This window comes from Ammospiza caudacuta, chromosome Z (genome assembly GCF_027887145.1).
Source record: "Ammospiza caudacuta isolate bAmmCau1 chromosome Z, bAmmCau1.pri, whole genome shotgun sequence".
NCBI lineage: Eukaryota > Metazoa > Chordata > Aves > Passeriformes > Passerellidae > Ammospiza > Ammospiza caudacuta.
The window spans coordinates 78,891,279-78,913,070 of record NC_080632.1 but is presented as its reverse complement, the minus strand read 5'-3'; the positions used below and the strand labels follow the sequence as shown (position 1 = coordinate 78,913,070).

The window sequence follows — 21,792 nt, the reverse complement described above, 5'->3', positions numbered from 1 at the left end:
GGAGCAGCTCAGTCACCACCACCTCCTTCCTCTCTCAGGGTAAGCAAACCCCTGTGAGGGCATCACTGCCCACCCACAGCAGGTGGGACAGCATGGAGAGGACCTGACTGCAGGGCAGGAGCTCTGCCAGGCAGAAGGGGGCTGCCCGCAGCCCCACCATCCCTCCCCCCATCCTGGGGAAGGGAGTTTGGTGCTGACATCTTGACAGGCTTCTGCTCAAGGCGGTCAGAGCCCGGGGACCATTGTTCAATCCAGAAATTTTCAGGTCAGGAGGGATCCACTTGCCTGCGTGTGGACTTGGAAGGGGCTTAAGCGCCTTCCCAGGACAGGAACACTCATGTGCATTGCTATTTTTGGAGTGCACAGAGAGCCCTCTTCCACCTCTGGCACAGCTGTGTGCCTAGCTCCATGTGTCCAGCTCCTTCCTGACCATGATTAAAGGATAAGCATGGGCGTACACAAATTTTTTTAGCTTTGCTGTTGCAATTGGGAGTTTGAGCTGTCAGGATTTGATCAAACCCTTGGCAAGGAGCACAGACTGCTCTGCAACAGGCAGTGACATCCATCACAGCCTGTCTGGGATGAGCTTCCGGCACTCTGGAAGTAGCTGCAACATCAAAGCACGTTGCATAGCTCACAGCCAATTAATATTCACCTGAAATACATGGCAGGTAGCAAGAAAATATTCCCATATCCCAAAAGCAGAGCAGGGCAGAGAGAGGGAGAGAGAGCTGGGTTGGAAGGTGACCAGGGCAATCCTTCTCTTTTAGTAAATACAATGTGCCAATGCTTTGAATCCTCAAAACCCCAGCCCTGAGCCCAGGGGCCAAACTCTGCCACATTATTGTGAGGCTTGAATGTGTGTCAGACTCACAGAAATCACAACTCACAGCAGTTGCAAGGAAAGTGCAAGATTTTGGCTTGGTGGGCTCCTCATCCTGATCCAATTAGCCCTGTGTAGGAGGGATGCTCTCTGCCCTGTCCCGGTTTTTTCCATGTGTCTCCAGTGCTGTCACCTCCTTGGTGGTGGTTTTTTGAGCCAGGACAGCCATACAGCTGACCTAGACAGCAAAAAGTGATTTGTATCTAATTAATTTGGGGAAAGGATGCATGTTGGCTGCTTCTCTTGGAAAGCACATGGTGCAAAGCCAGCCAGCTTTGCCAGGGGGTGTAAAGGGAGAAAGCCACATGCAAAGCTTTGCCAATCCCCCTCTTTTCTTCTCTTACAGTAAAACCAGACCCTCCGGAGAGTGTGGTGGCCAAACCTGTGCCAAATAACCCTCGAAGACTGGAGGTGTCATGGCAAAACCCCTCATCGTGGCCTGACCCTGAGTCCTTCCCGCTGAAGTTCTTCCTGCGGTACCGGCCCCTCATCCTGGACCAGTGGCAACACGTGAGTGACCCTGCACTGCCTGGCATGTGAGGGACAGGGGCGAGCTGGTGACTGGGAACAAGCTGCATGGCAAAAAAGTGTTCAGGGACAAAAAATATGTATATTTACTGCTCAGGCAACCTGGAGCCTGTTCCTCTCCTTCTCTTTCTCATTGCTTTTCTCTTCCTCTCCACCTTTTTTGTGGCTCACACTCTGCCTACAAATGGCTCTGCAGCCTCTCCCTGCTCCGCATTTTCATCCATGGCCCCTATCTACTTTCCATACATATGTTCTATATAAAACTTGCCAACGAGACGTAAAAGGCATTTAAAGTATAAATGTCACCACATTTAAATGTGCCTCTGCCACATTTAGATTTTGAACTGGAGATAAAATACCGCTCACCATAACTCAGAGCACAGTCACCGAGCAATTGCTGAGATGTTATCGTATTTCTTACTTTTATTTCTTGTTTCTTTAAAAAAAATAGTCAGTGAAATCCTTGGTAGCCTGGAGGACAGATTTCATTTGTTACTGCAGGAAGATAACAAACGGGTTTTTCTTTTTTTTTTTTTTTAAACCTCTGTGTGCTGCTTTTATGCTCAAGTTGGGTAGGAATGCATTCTGTGGCTGGAGAGGAGATGCTGCTGCTCTGGCATAGCTCATCCAGCATCCCTTCTATGCCCAAGCTGGGCCAGTTGAAAACCAGTTAGGTGCTTTGCTTGATAAAGGATTTTGCTAAAAATCCAAAAGTGAAATAAGAGGCAGGACTATGTCCCTGGGCACCTGCATCAAAGAGCCAAGTGGGATTTTCTTCCAGCCAGCGCTTCCTGGGGAGAGGAATGTTGGAAGAGTGGATGGGATGCTTCGCTCGTGGCTCTGCGAGGTGTCTTGGTGACTTTTTCCTTTTGCTTGGATTTTTTGTTGAGGCAGCACCACAGGTTGTGTTTCAAATTGCAGTATTTGCTGAGGGCTCTGAAAATAAGAGGGTTTTCCTGCTTGCTGATGGCTCTGAAAATAAGAGGGGTTTCCTGCTTGCCTGTTTGCCCTTTGCTTCTCTCCTAGTAGTGGGAGAGCATCTGTAGAGCATCCAGAAGGGTTAGAAAGCATTGGTAGAGACTGGCTATTAGTTTATTGTAGGTATTTTTTTTTCATCTGGGGAAGGAATGCTCAAGCTGTAGAATCTGTGTAAAAAGGGGAAAATTTAGTGGGACCTGCCAAACACAACACTGTTTTTTTCCCAAGGTGTGCAACTGTTGTGGAAAAAGCTGATGGTTTTACCCTGCCACAGACAAATATCCTGGTTTGCACCCAAAAATGGTGGGGTAGCCACTGAGCTACCTCCTACCTCAACACCCTCGGAGTGGCTGGTCCCTCCATCACTGGGTGTGGGGTACCATAATTGCAGAGTCAAGCCAGTCCCCTCTGGCAGAGCCCTGAGGGGATGCTGTGGCCTCTCCATCAGTGCCCTCAGGCAGGCAGCGACAGTGGGAAATACATGGAGGTGTTGGTGACACTGGTGGCAGGGCCATCCTTGTTGGTAAAGGCAGGTTTTGGGCAGTAAAAATGTAACTTCTTCTATGTAAAAGCACCCTGAGGTGCAGAGACACCCTCTCCTGGTGGGTACCAGGATGGCTTGGAAGGGTTTCATTTCCCAGCACTTCAGGAAGGTGCAGCAGTCCTGGGTGCAGCTTTTAATCAATATCCTCTTGCAAAAGACATGTTCCTCATCACTGACTGATGGAGAAGAGTGTTTGGGGAATAATTTGCTCAGTGAGCAAGTGCAAGCATTCAGTGAGTGAGGTGCCAGCCTTGTTTTCCGACTCCCTACCCTGCTGGCTGGTTAATGAAAAATTTGATTTGTGGATGATTTGAGGAAAACTGCCACTATTCATCAGATGAATTATTTGCAAAGCCTAATTCAATCGTTTCCCAAACACCAGGGAAAGGCAGTGCTGCAGCAGCTGGAGCTGCTCTGACCCCAGACCCCACTGGTACATTCAACCTGCTTAGCCCAGCTGAGCACCCTGCAAATGCAGGTGTTTGTACCCAAAATTAACCCCACCAATGCCGTCATGCTGGGAGCATGCCCAAACCTCCCTGCACTCTTTGTTTGCCTTCTTATTATTTTGGAGAGTGTCCCTGTACCCCCAGACTGAGACAGAAGAGGGAAGGACACAATTTGGTAGGTCCAAGCCTTGCTCATGTGTCCCTCTTGCCCTGCAGTGCTGGTGTTGGGTCTCAGCTCAAAGGGATGAGTGCCCTGAGAAAGGATGAGGTGGTCACACATGTGATGCTTGCATGGAGGTGTCTTAATTCTCGTGGAGGTGCAGGTCTCTTGCCATGAGCTGCCCCTCACCTTGGCTCTTGCTGTCCCCACTGGCAGCTGGCACGGAGAAATCCTTGCTTTTTTATAACCTGCACGCTGACAATGGGGCAGCTTGGAGCTCAGTAGGGAGAGGAGATGTCCCTGCCAGCAAACAGCAGTTGGGTAACCTCATGTTCTGGCACGTCCCTGTCTGCCCAGGGTCCACAGGCTGAGCCCTGTCCCTGCCTCCTCATGGCAGCCCACCTCTGCTCTGGGTTTTTAGCATGTACTTGGCAGCACTGTGGGAAGGATGCTCCCACAAAGGAGCATCCAAGGCTGCCCCGAGACAGAATATCCATGCAGGCCCTGCTCACACGTGGTGTTTCTTGGCAGAAGAAGCAGCTCCTCTTTCACCTCTCCACCTCCCGTTATCTTTGCAGGGTCTGATTTATGCACAGCACCTGGGCAGGCAGGACCCAATGAGCACTAATAGGATCAGATGGATGTCGAGCTGTCGAATACCATAGGGCCTGATTCAATCAGCGTCTGCTTTCTTCCAGGCTCTTCCTTTCAGGATTTTAATAATGCCAGGACTTGGCACCAGAAGATGAAGCCATCCGTGGCGGGAGCAGTGGATCTTATCGAGACTGCCACAGTGTGAGATGGCCAGAAATGCAGTTTGCCTGCTCCAGAGAAAGTCCAGTGGTGCCTGGCCCAAGCACCCACGCCGTGAAGCAGTCTCTGGGCTGACCCAGCAGTGGGGAGAACACCCTTGTCACCTGCCCAGCGCTTTGCAAATTGGATTTGAGCCCCAGCATGCCATTTGCAGTCCCTTTCCCCTGCTCAGCAGCATCTTTCCACTTAGCAGCTCTCATGTTGCAGTTTGCTCTGAGAATTACGGTGATGTGCTCTGGGAATTACTATCATGGAGGGATGATGATGATGAGTTCTCACATGGGCATACAGTGAAACGTGCCAGATTGCACAGCAGCTCCCTTGAACCTGGGCACAAGCATTTCATAGCTGTTGGGGATGCAGCCATGTCACATCGTGCCACATCATGTGGCCAAAAGCTCCCCTCCACCCCACCAGCACTGAGCTCACTCTGAAACTCAAGCAACTTTAAGATCACACTCCTCCCTTTCTGGAAGAGGGGCTAGTGGTTTCTCTGCTGCCAGAAGAGAGATGGATATTTGTAGCCCAAACAGGTTTTTTATTCTCTCCTTTTGGCAAAATCTCCCCTTCTGTCTCCTAAATATAAAACATTAAATGTTTAGGGTATCCTTTATTTTTCTCCCGCTTTTAAGTTTGTAATTCAAGCCAGATTAGCGTGGTTTCCTCTTCTGTTTTATAGCCCCATCCTGGCCCCAAGCGAGCTCTCCTAATGCTCTCAGATGTTCCTCTAATGGCTTACCTAGGCTGGAACTGGATACCCTTTCCTAATGGATCGCTAATAGCCTGTTTCTGGTTTTACAGGCTCCCTCAGTTAACTCGCAGCAGCAGCAGCAGCAGCAGCAGTGCTCGCACATGCGATCTCCCTGCGCGCACATCTGCACGCTCGGCCCTGCGCAGCCGGGTGGCCTGACACCATCCCGGGCATCTCTGGGGAGCCACGGGCAGGCCTTGCGCCCAATTCACTCCCTTCCCATGGCATTTTGTGGAGCTGCGTCCCCCCTTCTCGCAGTTTTTGGAGGGAGATCACGTGCACTGAGCGCTTGCCAGCTGGATGCACATCCCAGGAATGTGGCAGGGCTCAAGACGGTATTTCTTGTGCAGCGTCGGAGCTGGTGGCCAGACCAAGGGAGGATTTCCTACTGTGGGTTGCCAGCAATTTGCAGATGCCGTCCTGAAGTCTAATTGAACCCATTGGCCGCGCTGACAACATGAAATGTTAACGAACCGTGAGGCAGGCTGCACCTCAGATCTTGAGATTTGCAGGAAAAGGTCATGAGATATTTAAAGCTAATAATGTGGTTGAGTTCTCTCCTTCCTCTTCTGCGTTGGAAGCATTAGGGCCATGTTCGTGAGCATTTGCAAAGGCTGGAAGCGTCCTTCTCTGGAAGTGCAAGCTGAAGTGCTCCCACTATCACAGGATTTTAGGAGCTGGGGCAAAAACAAACCCAAAAACCCCACGCAGACATCTGTGCCTGCTCTGATGCAGTTAAATGGTGGGGTCTTGGGGACAGGAATGAAAAGTTTGTGGGCATTGCCGAATACTTAGTATTGGGTTTGTTGGTGCAAGGATGGCATTGTCCCCTAGACTGACCTCCCTCGTCCCTGTTGGAAGTGGCTGCTGGAGTGGGCTCAGGCTTGTCTCCCAGGGCAAAGCGACATTTTTTCATCAGAAAGGTGAATTTTACATGCTGTCTCTGGAAGTTCCTGCCTTGGAGCAGCCTGAAACAGCCTGAAAGTGTGAGCTAATGCATATATCCTATCTCTGATGGGCAAGGAGAGGGATGGAGCAAGCTGGGTAGGAAAGCAATTAGTGCCACTGCCTGCTACAGCAGCGTCCCCGCCGGCACGGTGGCAATGTCACTTTGCAGCAGGAGTGCCTCCTTGTGTCCATTTGCATCCCCCTGTGCCTCTGCTGCTTTGCCTGCACTCCCCCTCTTTGCAAGGCAATCTTGGCAGGGAGGTCACCCTGAGCAAGCTGGGTTACAACTTCACGCCTGGTAGCTTTTATTGCAGCATTTCTCTCCCTTCCTCTCCCAGCTGCAAAGTCAGTGATTAAAAAAGAAGGGGGGGGGAGAAATCCAAAGAATTAATAAGTGGGAGCAAAATATTTAGGCTGTAATAGTGTCACTTGCAGCTCAGCATGGGGCAGGCAGGGCTGGAGCAGAGATTTTCTCGCAGGAGGACAGGGGTAGGAAATGCCCAGGAATCACTTTTTCTGGTACAGAGCAGGTTCAGGACCCTTGGCTGGCATTGCCTGGGCGCTCTCAGCACCCTTGGAAGCTGCTGCTGACCTAAAAGCACTGAGCACCTGACAGCTGTGAAGGTCCCACAGTGCAGCAGAGCACTCACACATGCATGTCCTCACCTGCAGGCTCACACAGGTGGGAAGGTGATGGCAAGCCTAACTTTCCATGCCCACATGCAGACCACACTGGGCAGGTGTCTGTGCTCTGCCATGGCCTTGCACAAGCTGCTGTCAGCCATATCAGCATGGTGAAGGCATCTGCAGGCAGCCTATACCAGTGCCAGCCAGGTTAGAGCTGCTGCTGAGTGCCCTCAGCAATCCTCATCCCATCTTCCCCAGAGCCACGAGCAAATGTGACTTCTGACAGTTGTCACTTGGCAGGACGGGGCCAGCACATCTGGAGAAAGTTTTCTGTTAGCTTGTCTTCCTGTAACAGCCCCTGCTTTCAAAGATGGTCTTTATTTTTGAGCCAGAAGGGATCAGTTCAGCTGCATCTGGTGTGGCACAGCCCAGGCTGCAGAGGAGCCCTGTGATAGCTCATCCTCCAAAACCCTCCAAAACAGCAGGGCTGGGCTCTGTGCAGCACCACAGCTGACAGCAGAAAGCACAGCTCAGACCCTGCTACAGTGGCTCTTCCACTACCCAGCTGGCAGGGAATAGGAGGAAGTCATTCATTTTTCCCAACCTTCAGTGATCCCAGAGTCCAGGTAGGAAGTTTTATCTGGGGTTATACTGACTGATTCTTGCAGCTCTGCAGAAGGAGGAGGTATCTGGGGGTATCTTTGTTAGTGATCACTGTCATTCATATTTGCTCTCCAGGCATGGCTTTCAAAGGGAAAAAGCAAAACATTTCTTTTCCACGTGGCGACATCTTTTCTCAAGCTGCACTGGCCATTTGCCGTGACCCTCCTGAGCTTCCCAGTGGCAGGGGAGTTTGCTTAAGATTACTCCTGTTTTTGGTTTACCTTGTTCCCCAGGACAGGTGGAAGTCCTGCTGGGATCCCCCTGCACTTGCAGGGCCTGAAGGCACCTGAAACAGCAGTTGTTTGTGTGGCTGAGTCCCTGCACAGCTCATTGCAGCCCAGTGGCAGGATCTGGCCCTTGCTATGGGAAAAGTGGCTGTGAAATAGAGCTCACTGTGTGTCCCATCCCTAACTCAGTTCCCCCATCAACCAGTATAACTAGAGTCACATCCAGAGGAGGAGTTGCAAGGATGCCAGATGTTTGGCAGTGCCAGGTTGTGCTCTTAGAAGGGGTTTTTTCCCATGAGTGCTGTGGGTAGCAAAGGCTGTGTGAGCACACCAGCTTCACCTTACAATAGCTCGGGAGGGTGCTCCTTTTATTGTGGGGAAGGCAGACTCATCTGGGCTGGATACAGCACCTGGGACAGGTGTGACACACACAGAGTCAGTGCATCCCTGCCTTGGGACAGAGGGGTGCCATCCTCATCCCCATACTGCCAGTGGAGCACTCCCTTCCCACTGCAGGAGCTGAACTGGACAGCAGGAGCTGTCAAGGAATGGGAAACAGAGCCACTGCCACCACGGGGGAGCCAGCAAACACATTTTCATGTGGGATGCAGAAAAGGAGGCATCTGATCTCCCCTTGTCTCCCTGCACTTCCTTTCAACACACACCAGCCCCCAGCCCACCTGTCAGGGCAGAGGAGGGTGTAGTTCTCTTCCCTGCCTCCCTTCCCATCCCCTTCCAAAAGCCATCTGGGCTTCAGACCTGCCCATGCATCACCCTGTTCACCACTAATTGCTGCCTGGTCACCCCGGAGCAGGAGCAGAGCCTGGGTGGGAACTAAGCCCAGTGCCCTTTTTCACTGCCAAGGCAGCCTGGCAGGGCAGGCTGGGGGCCTTGGGAGCAGGATGAGGGGGGCTCAGAGGGGATAATGGCTTCCCTAACTCCTGCTGTGCTGAGCACTGAGACAGGGACAGCAGTGTGGAAGGAGGGCAGGCATGGGTGTTGGAGTGTGTATGGCTGCTGTGGCTGTCCCCAGGCCCCCAGCCTGTGCAGGGGAGACCAGCATGGACAGGGGAAAGCCAAGTGGCAGGCAGTCCTCCCCTCAGCCTGCCCTAAGAGTCTGTCTCCATCCCATCAATGTGGCGCTGGTCCTTGTGCTCATCCTGGCACTTGGGGCTGTGGGTGGGCACTCAGCAGCTCTGTAATCTTTCCAGGCAGGAATGTGGGGTTATGTGACCATGGCAGCTTTTTTGCTTTTTTTCATTTCTCTCTCCTCTCTCTTTCTCTCCTCTCTCTCTCTGTCTTTTATTTTTCTTTCTTCTTTTTTTTTTTTTTTTTTTTTTTTTTTTTTTTTTTTTTTTTTTTTTTTGCAATGCTAATGGCTCTGCATTGCACTGGCTACTGATCCCTCATTAATCTGGGCAGCACTTCACAGCCAGTCAGAGTGACTTTTGGCAGGTGCACAAAGGCAGGCAGCAACACACAAACCCCCACCCTGGCCAAAAAAATTACCATGCACAGCCTTCCTCCAACTTTTGTCTCTGTGTGGCGAGGACATGGATTAAGGAATTTCTCCCTCTGCCTTTGATGCTGTGTGTCCACCCGTCCCCCCACAGCCTCCTCAGTGTGTCTTCCCCCAGCTCTGTCTCTCTCTGTGCTTTCCCATTTGTGGTGGCACTTCTGTGTTGGGTCATGGGCACCCACCCGGTGGCTTTCTCCCCACCATGACAAATGCTGGATGTATCCAGCAAATGTGGCTGCCCAGCTCAGAAGTTCTGCATCCAGAGGCTGTTTGTGTGGGAAGAGATGGATGATGCCATCCATGCTTTCTCTCTTTAACTGCTGTGCAAAGCAGAGCTTAGGGCAACATCCTCCCAGGTCCTACAAGGAAGGTCTGGGTCCTTGGGGGACATCCCCCTGCCGAGGCAAGGCACAGATTTAACCCCATGGTGCCTGTGACACCCCACCTACAAACACTCTCAGCTGCTGGTTGGTTGTGGGTGGGAAGAGGCAGGAATTGCTCCCAAGGGAAAGCTGGGAGGAATCTTGGGATGGGGAAAATGCTCCTGATGGGAAAGCAGCCTGGGCAGGTCACCAGGACCTTAGTAGGGCTGGCCTTCCTGCAGCCTGCTTGGTGCAGGTCCCAGGGAGGAGTCAGGGGTTTGGAGCATGCTGGAAGTCCTGGACAGAGTCATACACCAGCTGGATAAGCCCAGCATCCTTCAGACCCCTGTCCCCATTCTCCAATTCCAAGCCATACCCCAGCACTGAGCAAGTCAAGTCAGCAGGGCAGCTCACACTGTGAGGTTTCATTTCATTTAATTATCATTAGGAGTTAATTTAACTTGATTCCCTTGGCGTTGCCATCCACACTGGTGGGTGCCACCAAAGAGCCCCCAAGGTCTGGGTGGCACAGAGAGCCTCACTGTGCCACTACACTGCAGGGAGGTGCCCTGCCTAGCACACCAGATGATTCACAACCTGCTGGGTCCCCTGCCTACCCACCCCAAGGTGCCTGGGCTCCCAGTGGAGTCAGTCCTGCATCCAGATGTGCTCCAAATCTGGGGCTCAGGTCGGGTGGCAGGAGCAGCTGGGATTGCAGAACCCAAGGGCTCTGATGTTCTGGACAGAAGGCTGGAAGTGGGAATAGGAAAGGAAAGGCTTTCACTTGGAGCAAGAAAGCAAAAATTCCCCTCCTCCTGTAAGGAATTCCCCAGAGTGACAGTAAAAGCCTGGAAGGGGCTGCAGCTTTCATGCCAAAGGGATTGCATCTGTGCTGGGCTGTCACATGTGCTGCACAGAAGGGACTGGAGAAGGCCTGGTTCTTTCTCAGGGTGGGTTCCTGCTTTTAAGGTACTTCTGCAAGCTGTGGGGTGATGGTACTGCCCATCTGGTGTGCACACATCCCTTGTGTGTGTACAGGCACGCTGCCAGGGCAGCCTCATCCCACAGGTGCCCAGGTACCTCCTGGGCACCCCAATGGTGCAGCCCTCCCTTCCTCCCCTCCTCCCTTCCTGACCAGGCAAAAGTTTGGATCTTCCTCCTGCAATTGAGCTGTTGGTGCTGCCCAGGGCAGCATGATTCTGTGCCTGACCTTCTCCTGGCTGGCTGGGGACGTGTGGAGGAGCCCACACGTGTAGCACCATGGAGCTGCCCCCACCCATGGCGTGATGCTTGCCCTGCTCGAGCCCCTGGCTGTGCACTGGTGCTCACAGCTGGGCTGTGTCAGTTCCACAACACCCCTAATCCTGCAGCATCTTTATTAGGAATGTGTCTGGGCAAGAGATGCCCTGTGTGCCCCCCAAACCACGCACAGCAGCAGCACAGGGGGGTACTCAAGTGGGCAGCATGTTGGTTCCTTGGTCTCAGAGATGGGCTGGAGTGCAACATCCCACTCAGCCTCTCCAGATACTCCTGCCCTGGTCCCTTGGGTGCTGAGCCCTTCTCCTCTATCAGGCATGTGTGTTTGCTCACTGGGGTTGGTGCCAGCAGGGTGCATTTCTGCTGAGCACCTGCATCCCTCTGTCCTGGAGCCAAGCTCCAGATGGATCAGAGATCCCTCGGAAGGTTAAATGGGGTTAAACCATTGCACTTTACAGCACAAAGGACAGCAGGGTCTTCTACAGCTCAGACAGCGGTGACAATGGGGCGGAGGGAATGGTTTCTAGGAAGAAACCATCGATCATAACTTGATACTTGTCCAAGGGCCCAGCTGGAGAGATGCAAGCCAAAACAACGGGATGCCAGCAGCCTGGCCAGCGGTGCTGCTGGTGGGGAAGCCTGCTCCCAGCACTGGCAGCGGTGCCCTGAAAGCGCGCTGCACATCGCAGCCACTGCCTGCAATATCCAGCTCCCAGCTCTGCACTGGCGTGTCCGAGGAGCCCGCACACACATCTGCTAGTTTCTGGTGACCTCTAGAGGAAGCTGCTCCACTCTGACGCCGTGAGTTTGGGAGTGGAACCAGATCTTTAAACCTTTAGTGGAGTTGCAGCTGGAGCATCTCCCTCCACTTCCCTCCCTGTCCTGGGCTTGTGCCTCTGCCCACAACGCCTCAGTATTTCCAAAAGTGCTGCAAAAGCCTTGTTATCATCTTTTAGCCGAGTTAAATTGCCTTACACGTCCCGGGCACCCCTCTGACTGCCCTCCTGTACCCACTGCTGCCCTCAGGTCGAGCTGTCGGACGGGACATCGCACACCATCACGGACGCTTATGCTGGCAAGGAATACATCATCCAGGTGGCAGCCAAAGACAACGACATCGGCACGTGGAGTGACTGGAGCGTGGCCGTTCATGCCACCCCCTGGACAGAGGAGCCCAAGCATCTCACCACGGAGGCCCAGATCACAGGTAAGAGCCTCCTCCCAGTACAAATAGGAGGAACACAGAACTCCGGGCTGAGGGATCTCCTCTTGCTCCATGCAAGTTTTGCCCACAGCCAAAAATAGCCCCAAAAAACTCATGGAGCTGCAGCCCTTCACGCTGCACTTTGCCCCCTCCTGTGGCCAGGTCAGAAGGTGTAACCATGGCCTGAAGGATGCTGACTCAGCTCATCTGGATCCAGCATCCTTCTCACCAGGATACTTGGGGCAGGACAATGAGGCTAGCCATTGTATTATTGTTGTTGTTGTTCTTGTGGTTGTTGTTGTTGTTGTGGGTGTTGTTGTGGTTTTTGTGGTGGTTGTTCCCTGGAGTGTTGTCTCACTCCAGCCCTCCCTCCCCTCTCCAGTCCTACCTCCTCCACACCCCTGACCCCTCACAATGGCTCAAAGGGATGCCAATTCAAAATAAAAGCCACCAAGTTAACACCAAGTCTCTGTTTCTAGGAAAGAGCTGGGACTCTGTCCAAATGGATGTTATCAGCCCTCTGTTTCCCAGAAAGGATGGAGCAGACCCTGCACTGGTTTCCTTGGCTTCTGTGCAGAGAAACCCCCCTTTTCAAAACAGCACCTGGTAGAGCACCTGGATATTCAGGCAGCAGCAGGGATTTACAGCCCCCACCACCATTCCCAGGTGGATAAAGCCCCACAAGGAGTGCAGGAGCACTTTGCAGCAGCGCTACTGTCAGCGTTTTGGTTTTTGCTTCCATTCCCACCTGTGTTGTGCTAAATGCAAATGCCCCTGTCAGTGTCACCTGCCTTGTGCAGGCACACGAGTGTCCCTCACACACACATCCCTGTGTGCCTGCTGCAGCCAGGTAGGGCTGATGTGGGACGCCCCAGCTCCAACGCTGAGCCCCACTGTGACGCCTCCGTGGAGTCTGAGAGATGCTGAGACAAACTCTGTGGTGCCCAGCATCAGCCCAGACAGTCTGGCCTGGACATGCTGGGGCCATCTGGATGTGGCCAAAGCTGCCTCTGCCTGACTGCTCATCCAAGCACTCCCTGCAATCCTGCACCCTCTGCAGGCACAGACAATCCATCTGGTTCAGGACAAAGCAGGACAAACCTTGTGAGCCAGCCCAGTAGATGCAGCCTGCTGTGTGTGGCGTGTCCTGTGGGTGAGGGATGCTCTCAGCTGAGCACTAATGGCTCATTGTGACTTCCTAGCTAAGATTCCCACAGACCTGGTGCATGGAGTGGCTCAGCTGGTCAGGATGGGGATGAGAAGGATGCCCAGCTCTGCCTGGTGGCAGAAACATCTCCAAGCAGTAGGTGCACCATCACAGCCAGGGAAATCTCATGGATCACACCATCCCTTGAATCATCCCAGCCCTTTACCTCAGCCCTAGTGTGGTATAGCACTGAAAAGGGCAATTTGGAGCCAGGTCCAATCCACACCAGAGCAGGGCTGCTCCTCTGGGATGAATCCCAGGGCATCCCAGCCCTCCTCACCACCCACTCTCCTTTCTTGCAGAGACAACAAGTGCTAGCACCTCCTCTTTCATGGCACCACCCACAACCAAGATCTGTGACAAGGGGGCCGTGGTGGGCAGCGGGGCCATGGCAGTGTGTTGGACAGCTGGACTGGTCGTGGCTGCCTATAGTGTCCTCTTTATTTAGTGAGTATCTCCCAAGCCTGAGGCATGAGAGGCAGGATGTGGGTGCTGGGATGGGGCAGGGATACAGGGATATGGGATATGGGAACCCTCAGGATTCTAATGTGGTTGGGAAGGGGATGCTCTGGCCAGAGAGTGGGTGAAGGGCATTGGAAACAAGTCATTTGGGTTTTTCTTGCAGTTTTGTAAATGCACCAAGTCTGACTGCTTTTTCAGATGGATATTCGGCTGGAGGTCTCAAAAATGGCTTTTCAAGCAAAGCTGGCAAAATGGTCAGTCTTTGATGTCTTGTTCTCAGCAGCCCTCTCCCATCCTCTCTGCTGACATTTTTAAGAGGCAAAGAAGCCACATGGAAATCTAAGGCCTTTGCTTAATGATGAAAGAAAAATTGTCCGAGATCAAAAAATTCAGATTGCATCTCAAAAATGTCCTTAATTCGGCTTAGGATGGAGCTGGCATCCTGGAGAGCCACAAAAAAGCTCCTCTCCTTTATAGACCAGGGCTGCTGTCTCATGGGTGTCACACCCAAATGCCCTTTCATATTACCCAAGGACAGGGATGGATCCTGGAAGCAGCCACATGTGTCACTTTTGGGAGATAAAGGATAAGCCACCCCTCCTTGGTGCCCAGAGATAAGATCCTTGTGGGCAGGGGGTTCTTTGCTCCCCTCTGACAGTGTCATCTCGTGTGTGACACCAGGAGGGGTGGTGGCACGCTGTCAGAGGAGGGTGGGCAGGGCCCAGCCCTGGGAGGAGGAGGTGGAAATTTGGGTACCCGAGTACCTGCGGAAAAGAGGGAAAAAGGAAATTCCGCTGGGTGTGTCCCACGGGTGGCTGAGCAGAGCTGACTTCGGAGCGAGGCCGTGACCCTTGTGCTCCCCGCTTGCAGATCTCCATCCGTCCATCCACCGCCGCCCAGCGCAGCCGCCTCCCCGCCGCTCCCGCCGCCCCCGCCCCGCTCCCGGGTCGAGTCTCTTCGCTCTTCGATTTTGCACACATTGAGGACGCACCACGCTTCTCGCCGCCACTCCGGAGGAGGACAGAGCTGCTGCCGTCCCCTGGGGGGCCGCAAAATCCCTCTGCCGGCCCGGAGCGAGGAGACAGACGCCCGTCCGTGCCCCTTTCCTCCGCCGAGGGGAGCGAGCCGAGGGTCCCGCTCATACAGCTAAACCCCCCCACGCCAAAGACGTGCCCGCCGCCCCCGCGGCCGCGCACCGAGAAAAGGGGATATGAAAACGGGGGGGTGGTGAGGGGAATGATGCTCCAAGCTGTTGTACCCCCTTATGGCAAAAGGGGGTCCCCCAGGGACTGGACTCGCTCCCCTGAGCTCTCCACCGCGTGGCGAGGCTGGAGGAGTGCACGGATCGGGGCGGGGGGGTTCGGGTCTTGGTCCTCTCCGAGGGGGTGGTGGAGGGGGGACCTGGTGGCTTTCACAAGTGCGATGGGGAGCAGGGAGCTGGCGGGGTTTTAATGGGATAAAAAAAAAAAAAAAAAAAAAAACCAAAAAAACAAAGGAAGTGAAACACCGGTAAAACCCCCCTGGCCCTTGCCGAGCGCCTGGGAGAGCTGTCCCTCCACCTCCCCCTCCACAGCGCCCTGCAGGAGCCTTCGCCACCCCCAGCCCCGACCCAACATCACCCCCAAACTTTTAACCGTGTTGGATACAGGGAATCACCCCCATTGATGTCTTTGTCTCATTCTCCAACAAAAGCAGAATAGCTCTGCTGTTGCCTTTAGAGCTGGAGCCCTGCAGACCTGTGCCCCGCTGTCCCTGGCTGCCCCCAGCTGTCCCCATGCCTGCTCTGCTCTCCTCTCCTCCCCATCCTGCCCGAAGCCCTGTTTTGTAAAGACACCTCCTCTTGGCCCTGCCTGGACCCAAGCGCAGTATTTAATACCATACGTCCTAGTATTCCCACTGTTGACATGCTGTATTTGAATTTTTTATAGATGTATATATATAAAAAAAAAAGAAAAATAATAAAAAAAAAGTAATAGAGGGGATAAAACTAAGCTCACAGAGACAACGCACATGCACACACACACACACGGACACACACACACCAGGAGAGACTGTCTTCATTAAATGTTCATTTCATGATGACTGGCGGCTCTGGGTGTCATTTCCCTTCCATCTGGGGAGGGGGGTTTTGGCTGCCTTCTTCCATGCCTGGTGCTGGCTGAGTTGGGGAAGACATGGGAACAGCATTGAGAGGACACACACGCACCCTGGAGCCTGCTCTGGTGTTTGAGACCATAGCACCATCCTCCTCGAGGGGTGGGAGACCCAAAAACTGCCCTTCAGGACATCCTGAGAAGGTGCCCAGCCTGGGGACTCCTGGTGAGGGAAAGGAGATGGTTGTCACCAGCCCATATGACACCTCTGCTGTGATGGGGAAGTGCCACATCTCCCCATTCACGAGCCCTGGAGGGTCCCCTGTGTCCCCAAGCTCTGGCTGCACCCTGACATCCCTCGGGCAGGCAGGAGGATGGAGACCTGCCTGTGCAGCCTGGAGGTGGCCTGTAGTCACAACTAATGCACTTCCCATGTCTGATTAACAATTTCATGTTAGGAAAATGTCACTGGCCCAGCTGCTCTGAATTAAACTCCTGTCAGGGCAGGGCTCACAGAGACCCAGTGTGGAGGCAATGGACATTGTTGGAGTGTGTCCTTTCCCCATGTGCCTGGCTTGGGACCACCCCCTGGAGCAGGGGTGCCATCAAGCAATGTCCATGGGCAAAGCTCCACTTTTTAGAAAATTACCTCTCTGGTGTTCCAACTAAGAGGTAGAAAATTACCTCTCTGGTGCCCCTGTCTGGTGCTCCACTTTTTAGAAAATTATCTCTCCAGTGCTCCACTTTTTAGAAAATGACCTCTCTGGTGCCCCAACTAAGTCTCTACAGCAGGGAGGTGTGTGTGGCTGGCTGGCTGGCTGGATGGATGGATGGACACATGAGTCGGGTGGATGGATGGGTGAGTGGGTGGAAGGAAGGAAGGAGGGAAGGAAGGACAGAGGTGAAGGAGCCACAGCCTTGGCTCTGCAAAGCCTGAAGGCAGCACCAAGCTGGTCACTTGCTTCCACCAGGCACTTTCTGTGATTTGAACAATGTTGGAGCTCTATTTAGGGAAGAGCTCAGTCAGATGCAGACCTGTCTCTGGCTTGGCCATGCTGGCGGCAGCACTGACTTGGTTCACTGGTTAATGTTCCATTACCAGACAACATGCCTCCGTCATTTATTAATGTTTCATTAGTGTTAAAAACATCTGGTAATTAATTATGCACTAATTATAGATTCACAGTGCTAAAAGCTGGGGTAATCTACCATAGCAGATGGCTCTTTGGGGCAGGGGGAAGGGACAGCTCTTAGCAGAGATGAAAATGTCAGGCCCAGCCCTTGCTAGGGGGAATCATCCCAGACAGACAGATCACCTTCATCTCCTCCCAGCATTTCCAAAGCTGGTCCAGAGGCTTGCTGTCTCAGGTTATTAAGCAGAAGAAACCTGTCCCTCTCAAGTTGTTTCAGGGACCAAGGGAGTGGTGCTTCCCCTGCTCAGGGCAGCTGTGTGAGAAGCCATCTGAGAGCAGTGGCTTTCACGCAGAGCCCCAGGCATCATCCAGCACCTGGAGCTGGTACTCGGCTTTCTGCCAGTTCTGGGATGCTGTTTGTCAGCCCTTCCGTGGTTCCTAGCCACGTTAAGCAGCAGTCTATAAAGCAAGGGGTGTCGTAAAAGCCCACTCATTAAGTGCCCCAGGAATATTATGTACAGATGTGCAGAGATGTTTCAAACTGGGGAAGGTCCCAGGGGAGCATCCCTGCCAAGCAGAAAATCCATCCACTTAGCAGTATAAATCCATACAGGAAGAAAGAGGGAATTACAATGCTCAGAGAAACCTGTGCATCACATAACCTGAAATCCAATACATCACCCGGGTGCAATGGGTCCCTGCATCTTCCCAGCACATATGTGGCAGTAAATCCCACCTTAGGTGTTGTTTTTGGGCTGTTGCTGATGTGAGAGCAGCCTTGCACGGAGCTCCCCAAGCTCTGCAAGAGGGATCAGAAATGTGACTGGAAAGCAGGAGCTATTTCCTGGAGACTTGAAGCCTTGGAGGAAGCAGGAACTCCCCATGCTTGAGCGAGGGGCTGAACAGTGGAAAGGGACTGAATGCACCTCCTGCATCCTTCCCTTAAGCGGGTGCTAGCAGAGACCTCATTCTCCCTGACCCAATAGTCAGAAAATCTGCCTGCTCCCACACCAGCCTCCCATCCAGAGCCTGGATCTGCCAGGGGACAAAAACCAGTTTATTTATCCCAAATCAGGCTGACAGGAATGTGTTGTGCAGCCTGTGGTGGGGTGGAGGAAGGAGGAGCAGTGGGTGCTGTGTTGTGCGTTTCAGCTCTGGCAGAGCGTCAGTCTGGCACAGTCACAGGTGAGAAAGGGGAATGAAAGCAGGCTCAGCTGTTGAGAAAGCACACCCATAGCTGCACTGCTGACCCGAACTGGGAGCTTGCTGGGCTGGGTGGAGATTCCAGGTGGGATCTTTTGAGCCAGTTGGCAGAGGAGAGCTCTGCATATTTGCACAGTGGAAGATCTGGTCCTCCAGGGGCAGGGACCCTCCTCCATCACAACAAATGGGAGAATGTCAGGTGAGGTGAAAGCAGCAGGAGCTGGTGGAAAGGCAGTCCCTGGGATGAAAGCATGAAGAGCAGCATCTGTGAGGGGTGAGACTGTAAACAGAGTCAGCTTGACTTAGAGAAGTCTCTCCCAGACTCTCCCAATCCCCAACTTGCAGTAGCGTCAAGTCCAGCAAATACAAGAGCCCAGCCCAAAGCACAGGGTATTCATTCAGAAGAAGCTGATGTCTCCTGTACAGAGCTTATGTCTCCAGTACACTGCATGCCTCTGGCAGATTATAACCTTCCTCGCAGGGATTTCTTCCCCAGTGGTAAGGGGGGTAGCTCAGACAACAAGATCCCACCGTGAGGAAAGCCTCTTCTCTGACATCTTTGGTGCAGGAGTGAGCCCAGGAGCTTTGAGTTAATCAGCCACCACCACACAGAAGCAGATGGAGCTGCAGGTGCAGACCTTGGAGGTAAAAACAGCCTTGGGCACCCTCACAATGCTGTAGGGCAGAGGTTTGTAACAACAAGAGGTGATAGATCGTCACAGCAAACCACAAATGACAGTCTTGGACCATCTTATTTGTTGGTGGCTCCAGACAAGGACTTGATTCACCTCCAGAAGAAACTGCCTGTTGTTTGAAAAGCCTCCAAGCAGTGATGCTTTTCTTCCTTGTGTCCATCCTGACTGGCTCAATGTCTGTCCTGGCATTGTGTCCCTGGTCCCCACACATTTCTGCCTGCAGCCTCATGCCCTCCCTCCCCACTAGACCTTCCCTGAAACCTCCTCACTGCCCAGATGGGCACCTCCCGCCACTGTGCTCCTATCTCCCATCACTGCCCCTGTGCTGCAACCTCCCTGCTCACCCCCAGTCTGTCCCAGCCCCCTCCCTGATCTGGGCAGGGTGACCCACATGGATTATGTGCTCACAGCATCCCAAACCTCCCTACAGGCAGACACGGCAGCCAAGCACAGCCCACCCGGCTCAGCTGCAGCGTGGAGACCAGACCACACCAGGGTCCTCTAATAAGCAATTGAATCTTTTTTTCCTCCCTTTCAAGAAAAAGCCAAGCATTAATTTGGCTTCTGCCACTCTGTTTATCTAATAGCATCGCTGATTGATTGTCTTATTTATAACCCAGATCCGGTGTCTGGGCTGCTCGCGGAGACGGAGTGATTGATGGAAAGAAGACAGCCAGAAAGGGACTTAATGGAGCCATGTGGCTGAGAAGCGGAGTAGTGGCTTAGGCATGAAATGAAAAGTGTCTCCCACAAGTCTGGGCTCCTCTCCTCCTTTCCTGCGTGGTTCCCAGGGAAGCTGCTAAGTGCTGGGAGAGAGCAGCGTGCTCCCTGCACCCTGCCAAAAGCAATCAGGGACCACGCTCAGGTCTCCTCCTGCAGCCTGGCCAAGGGGACACAGCCAACAGGGACTTGGACTGCTTCCTGAGAAGGCGTCACACAGTCTCTGGGAAGGTTTTCCCCTTCCAGGATGGAAGGGATGGTTGAAAGGTGTGAGACAGCCTGACCCTTGCCCAGCTACCAGCCTGCTGTCAGGATGCCTGTTCTGCCAGCTGGAAATCAGGTCCCTGCACAGACACATGGTGCAGAGAGAAGCCTTCCCCCAAGGGCCCACCTGCGGGCTGGCAGCATCTTCCAGAGGTCTGTTATATCCAAAGTTGGACTGAGATAATTCTACATCCCTAGGGAGCTTCTCTGTTTGTCACACCCAGTGGTCACAAACCCCAGCAGAGTCACCAGCTCACATGTGAATTACCCCATGGAGCCATAAAGCACCAACAAACAGGGAAGGAGATGCAGTCCCAGGAGGTGATGTGCCATCATTCAGGGTCATGCTGTGGATGTGTGACAGCCTGGATATGTCCCAAACCTCAGTCTGCAAATTCACCCCAGGGCAGCCTGTCCCCAACTGCAGGATTGGATCGTGGTCAGGATATGGCTGACAACTCCAAGTCCTCAAGAAGGCATTTGGCTTTGATCTGAGCCAGAACTAAACCCTCATCTTGTCCATAAAGATCAGTTTAGGAAGAAAAAACAACATACTGGTTCAGTCAAAATATTTCATAGCTGTTTAATGGTCTTTATTTCATGTCTGATTGTAACAGATAATCTAATACAAGCCTCAAGCAAAGCCAAACACAGTTGTTTCATTTTGAAGGACCCCATCAGCCAGCTTTGACATGGCCAAACCCCACTCCTTTCCTTTTTTTGTTTCTTTTTCTTTATTTTTTCACCACATATGAAATTTGAGGAAAACCAAAGCAACTTTGTGAACACTGCTGTTTCAGTGGATTGAAAGAAACCATGCAGGAGACAGGTCTCCAGTACTGGACGTATTGTTGCTCCCAACACCAGTGCTTGGCAAACACTATCCAATGCCTTGTGATTGTTTTATTGCTTCCAGGAGAAGCCCCTCCTTGGAAAGTCCCCCTGGAACAGCAGATATGGGCAGGTGATGAACACTCACTCTGGCAGGGGTGTCCCCAGTCGTGGTGGTTCCTCTGTGGGTGATTCCACTACCACCTCACCATGTGTCCAGGGCTGGGAGGAGAAGGGACCAGGACAGGGCGATCCCTGCAGAATGCTGGAAGATGGAGGGGCCCCTGAGCAGTGGGAGCGGAAATGGCCTTTGATGTGGAAGCTCTCCTTTCGCAAACACAATGACTCGCAGAGAAGTTTTATAAACATGGCTATTGTTGCTCCATCCCTTTGGTGGGAACAGATGGTCCGAGCGCTCTGTTTGGCCCCCCTTCCCTCCCCTCTCTCCCTATCCCTATTAATAAAGCCCCGGCAAGTCCAGCACTGCTAAGGTTTTCCCAAGGGGGATCAATAAATAAATGTAATAACAACAAAGGGGCCCATGCAGACGAGATTGGGTTACAAAGAGGCCTCGGCCCCCCTCCTCCTTTCCGGGTGAGAGTCGCTGCATGCAGGCACTCTGGCCAGTTCGAGGAGAGGTTCCTCCATCCCCACTGTCTGTGGGAAGTGGGGACAGGATCTTGCCACTGAAAGAGCCAACCACCACCCTGCAGTCATGGATAGCAGTGTCTGACCTTGCTGTTCACCTTGGCCATGGGACATTGATGGCAAGGGGCTGCCAGATCCCCACCTTTGGAAGTCACCTGAGGTAGCTGTGGGAACAGGTTCAAACACTGACCCTGGGTGTGCAGCAGGCAAGTGCCTTCTTCTAAGATTTCCTGGCCGAGAGGTTGCTCCAGGTCCTTTCCAGAAGGATCCCATCCTAGAGAGTGCACTTGGGAGCAGGAATCATGGCTTCACCTGGGCTCACTTTTAGCCTCGCACTTGCCTGATGAAAGACCAGACAATTTTCTGGCCAGCTGGAAGGCATTGGTGGCCCTAACCTACTCCTCAAAGGTGTGGTGAGATTTGATGCAGGCTAAAGCAGGGCAGAGCAGTTTGCAGACAGGGTTTTCCTGTGGAAACCACCAGCATGTACCAAATGCTGCCCATGAGAGTGCAGGGCAAGAGAGCAGCTTCTCCAGGAGTATCAGTAGGGCTTGACTGTGGCCACAGCATCTCACCAGACTCTGGATGGTGGAGCAGTCACATGGAGGCACTCCATCAAGTGG

General features: G+C 53.0%; 1 protein-coding gene across 1 annotated transcript in view; it reads left to right on the top strand.

Moving 5' to 3' along the window:
- The window catches only part of CNTFR (ciliary neurotrophic factor receptor), a 202,619-nt gene extending 187,703 nt beyond the window's left edge, over positions 1-14,916 (top strand). The window contains exons 8-11 of the mRNA XM_058824079.1: positions 1,230-1,393; positions 11,736-11,916; positions 13,423-13,567; positions 14,453-14,916. Coding sequence (XP_058680062.1) covers positions 1,230-1,393; positions 11,736-11,916; positions 13,423-13,567; position 14,453 — 491 coding nt within the window. The 3' untranslated portion in view covers positions 14,454-14,916. The remainder of the gene's footprint in view (positions 1-1,229; positions 1,394-11,735; positions 11,917-13,422; positions 13,568-14,452) is intronic.
- The last annotated feature ends 6,876 nt before the right edge of the window (positions 14,917-21,792 follow it).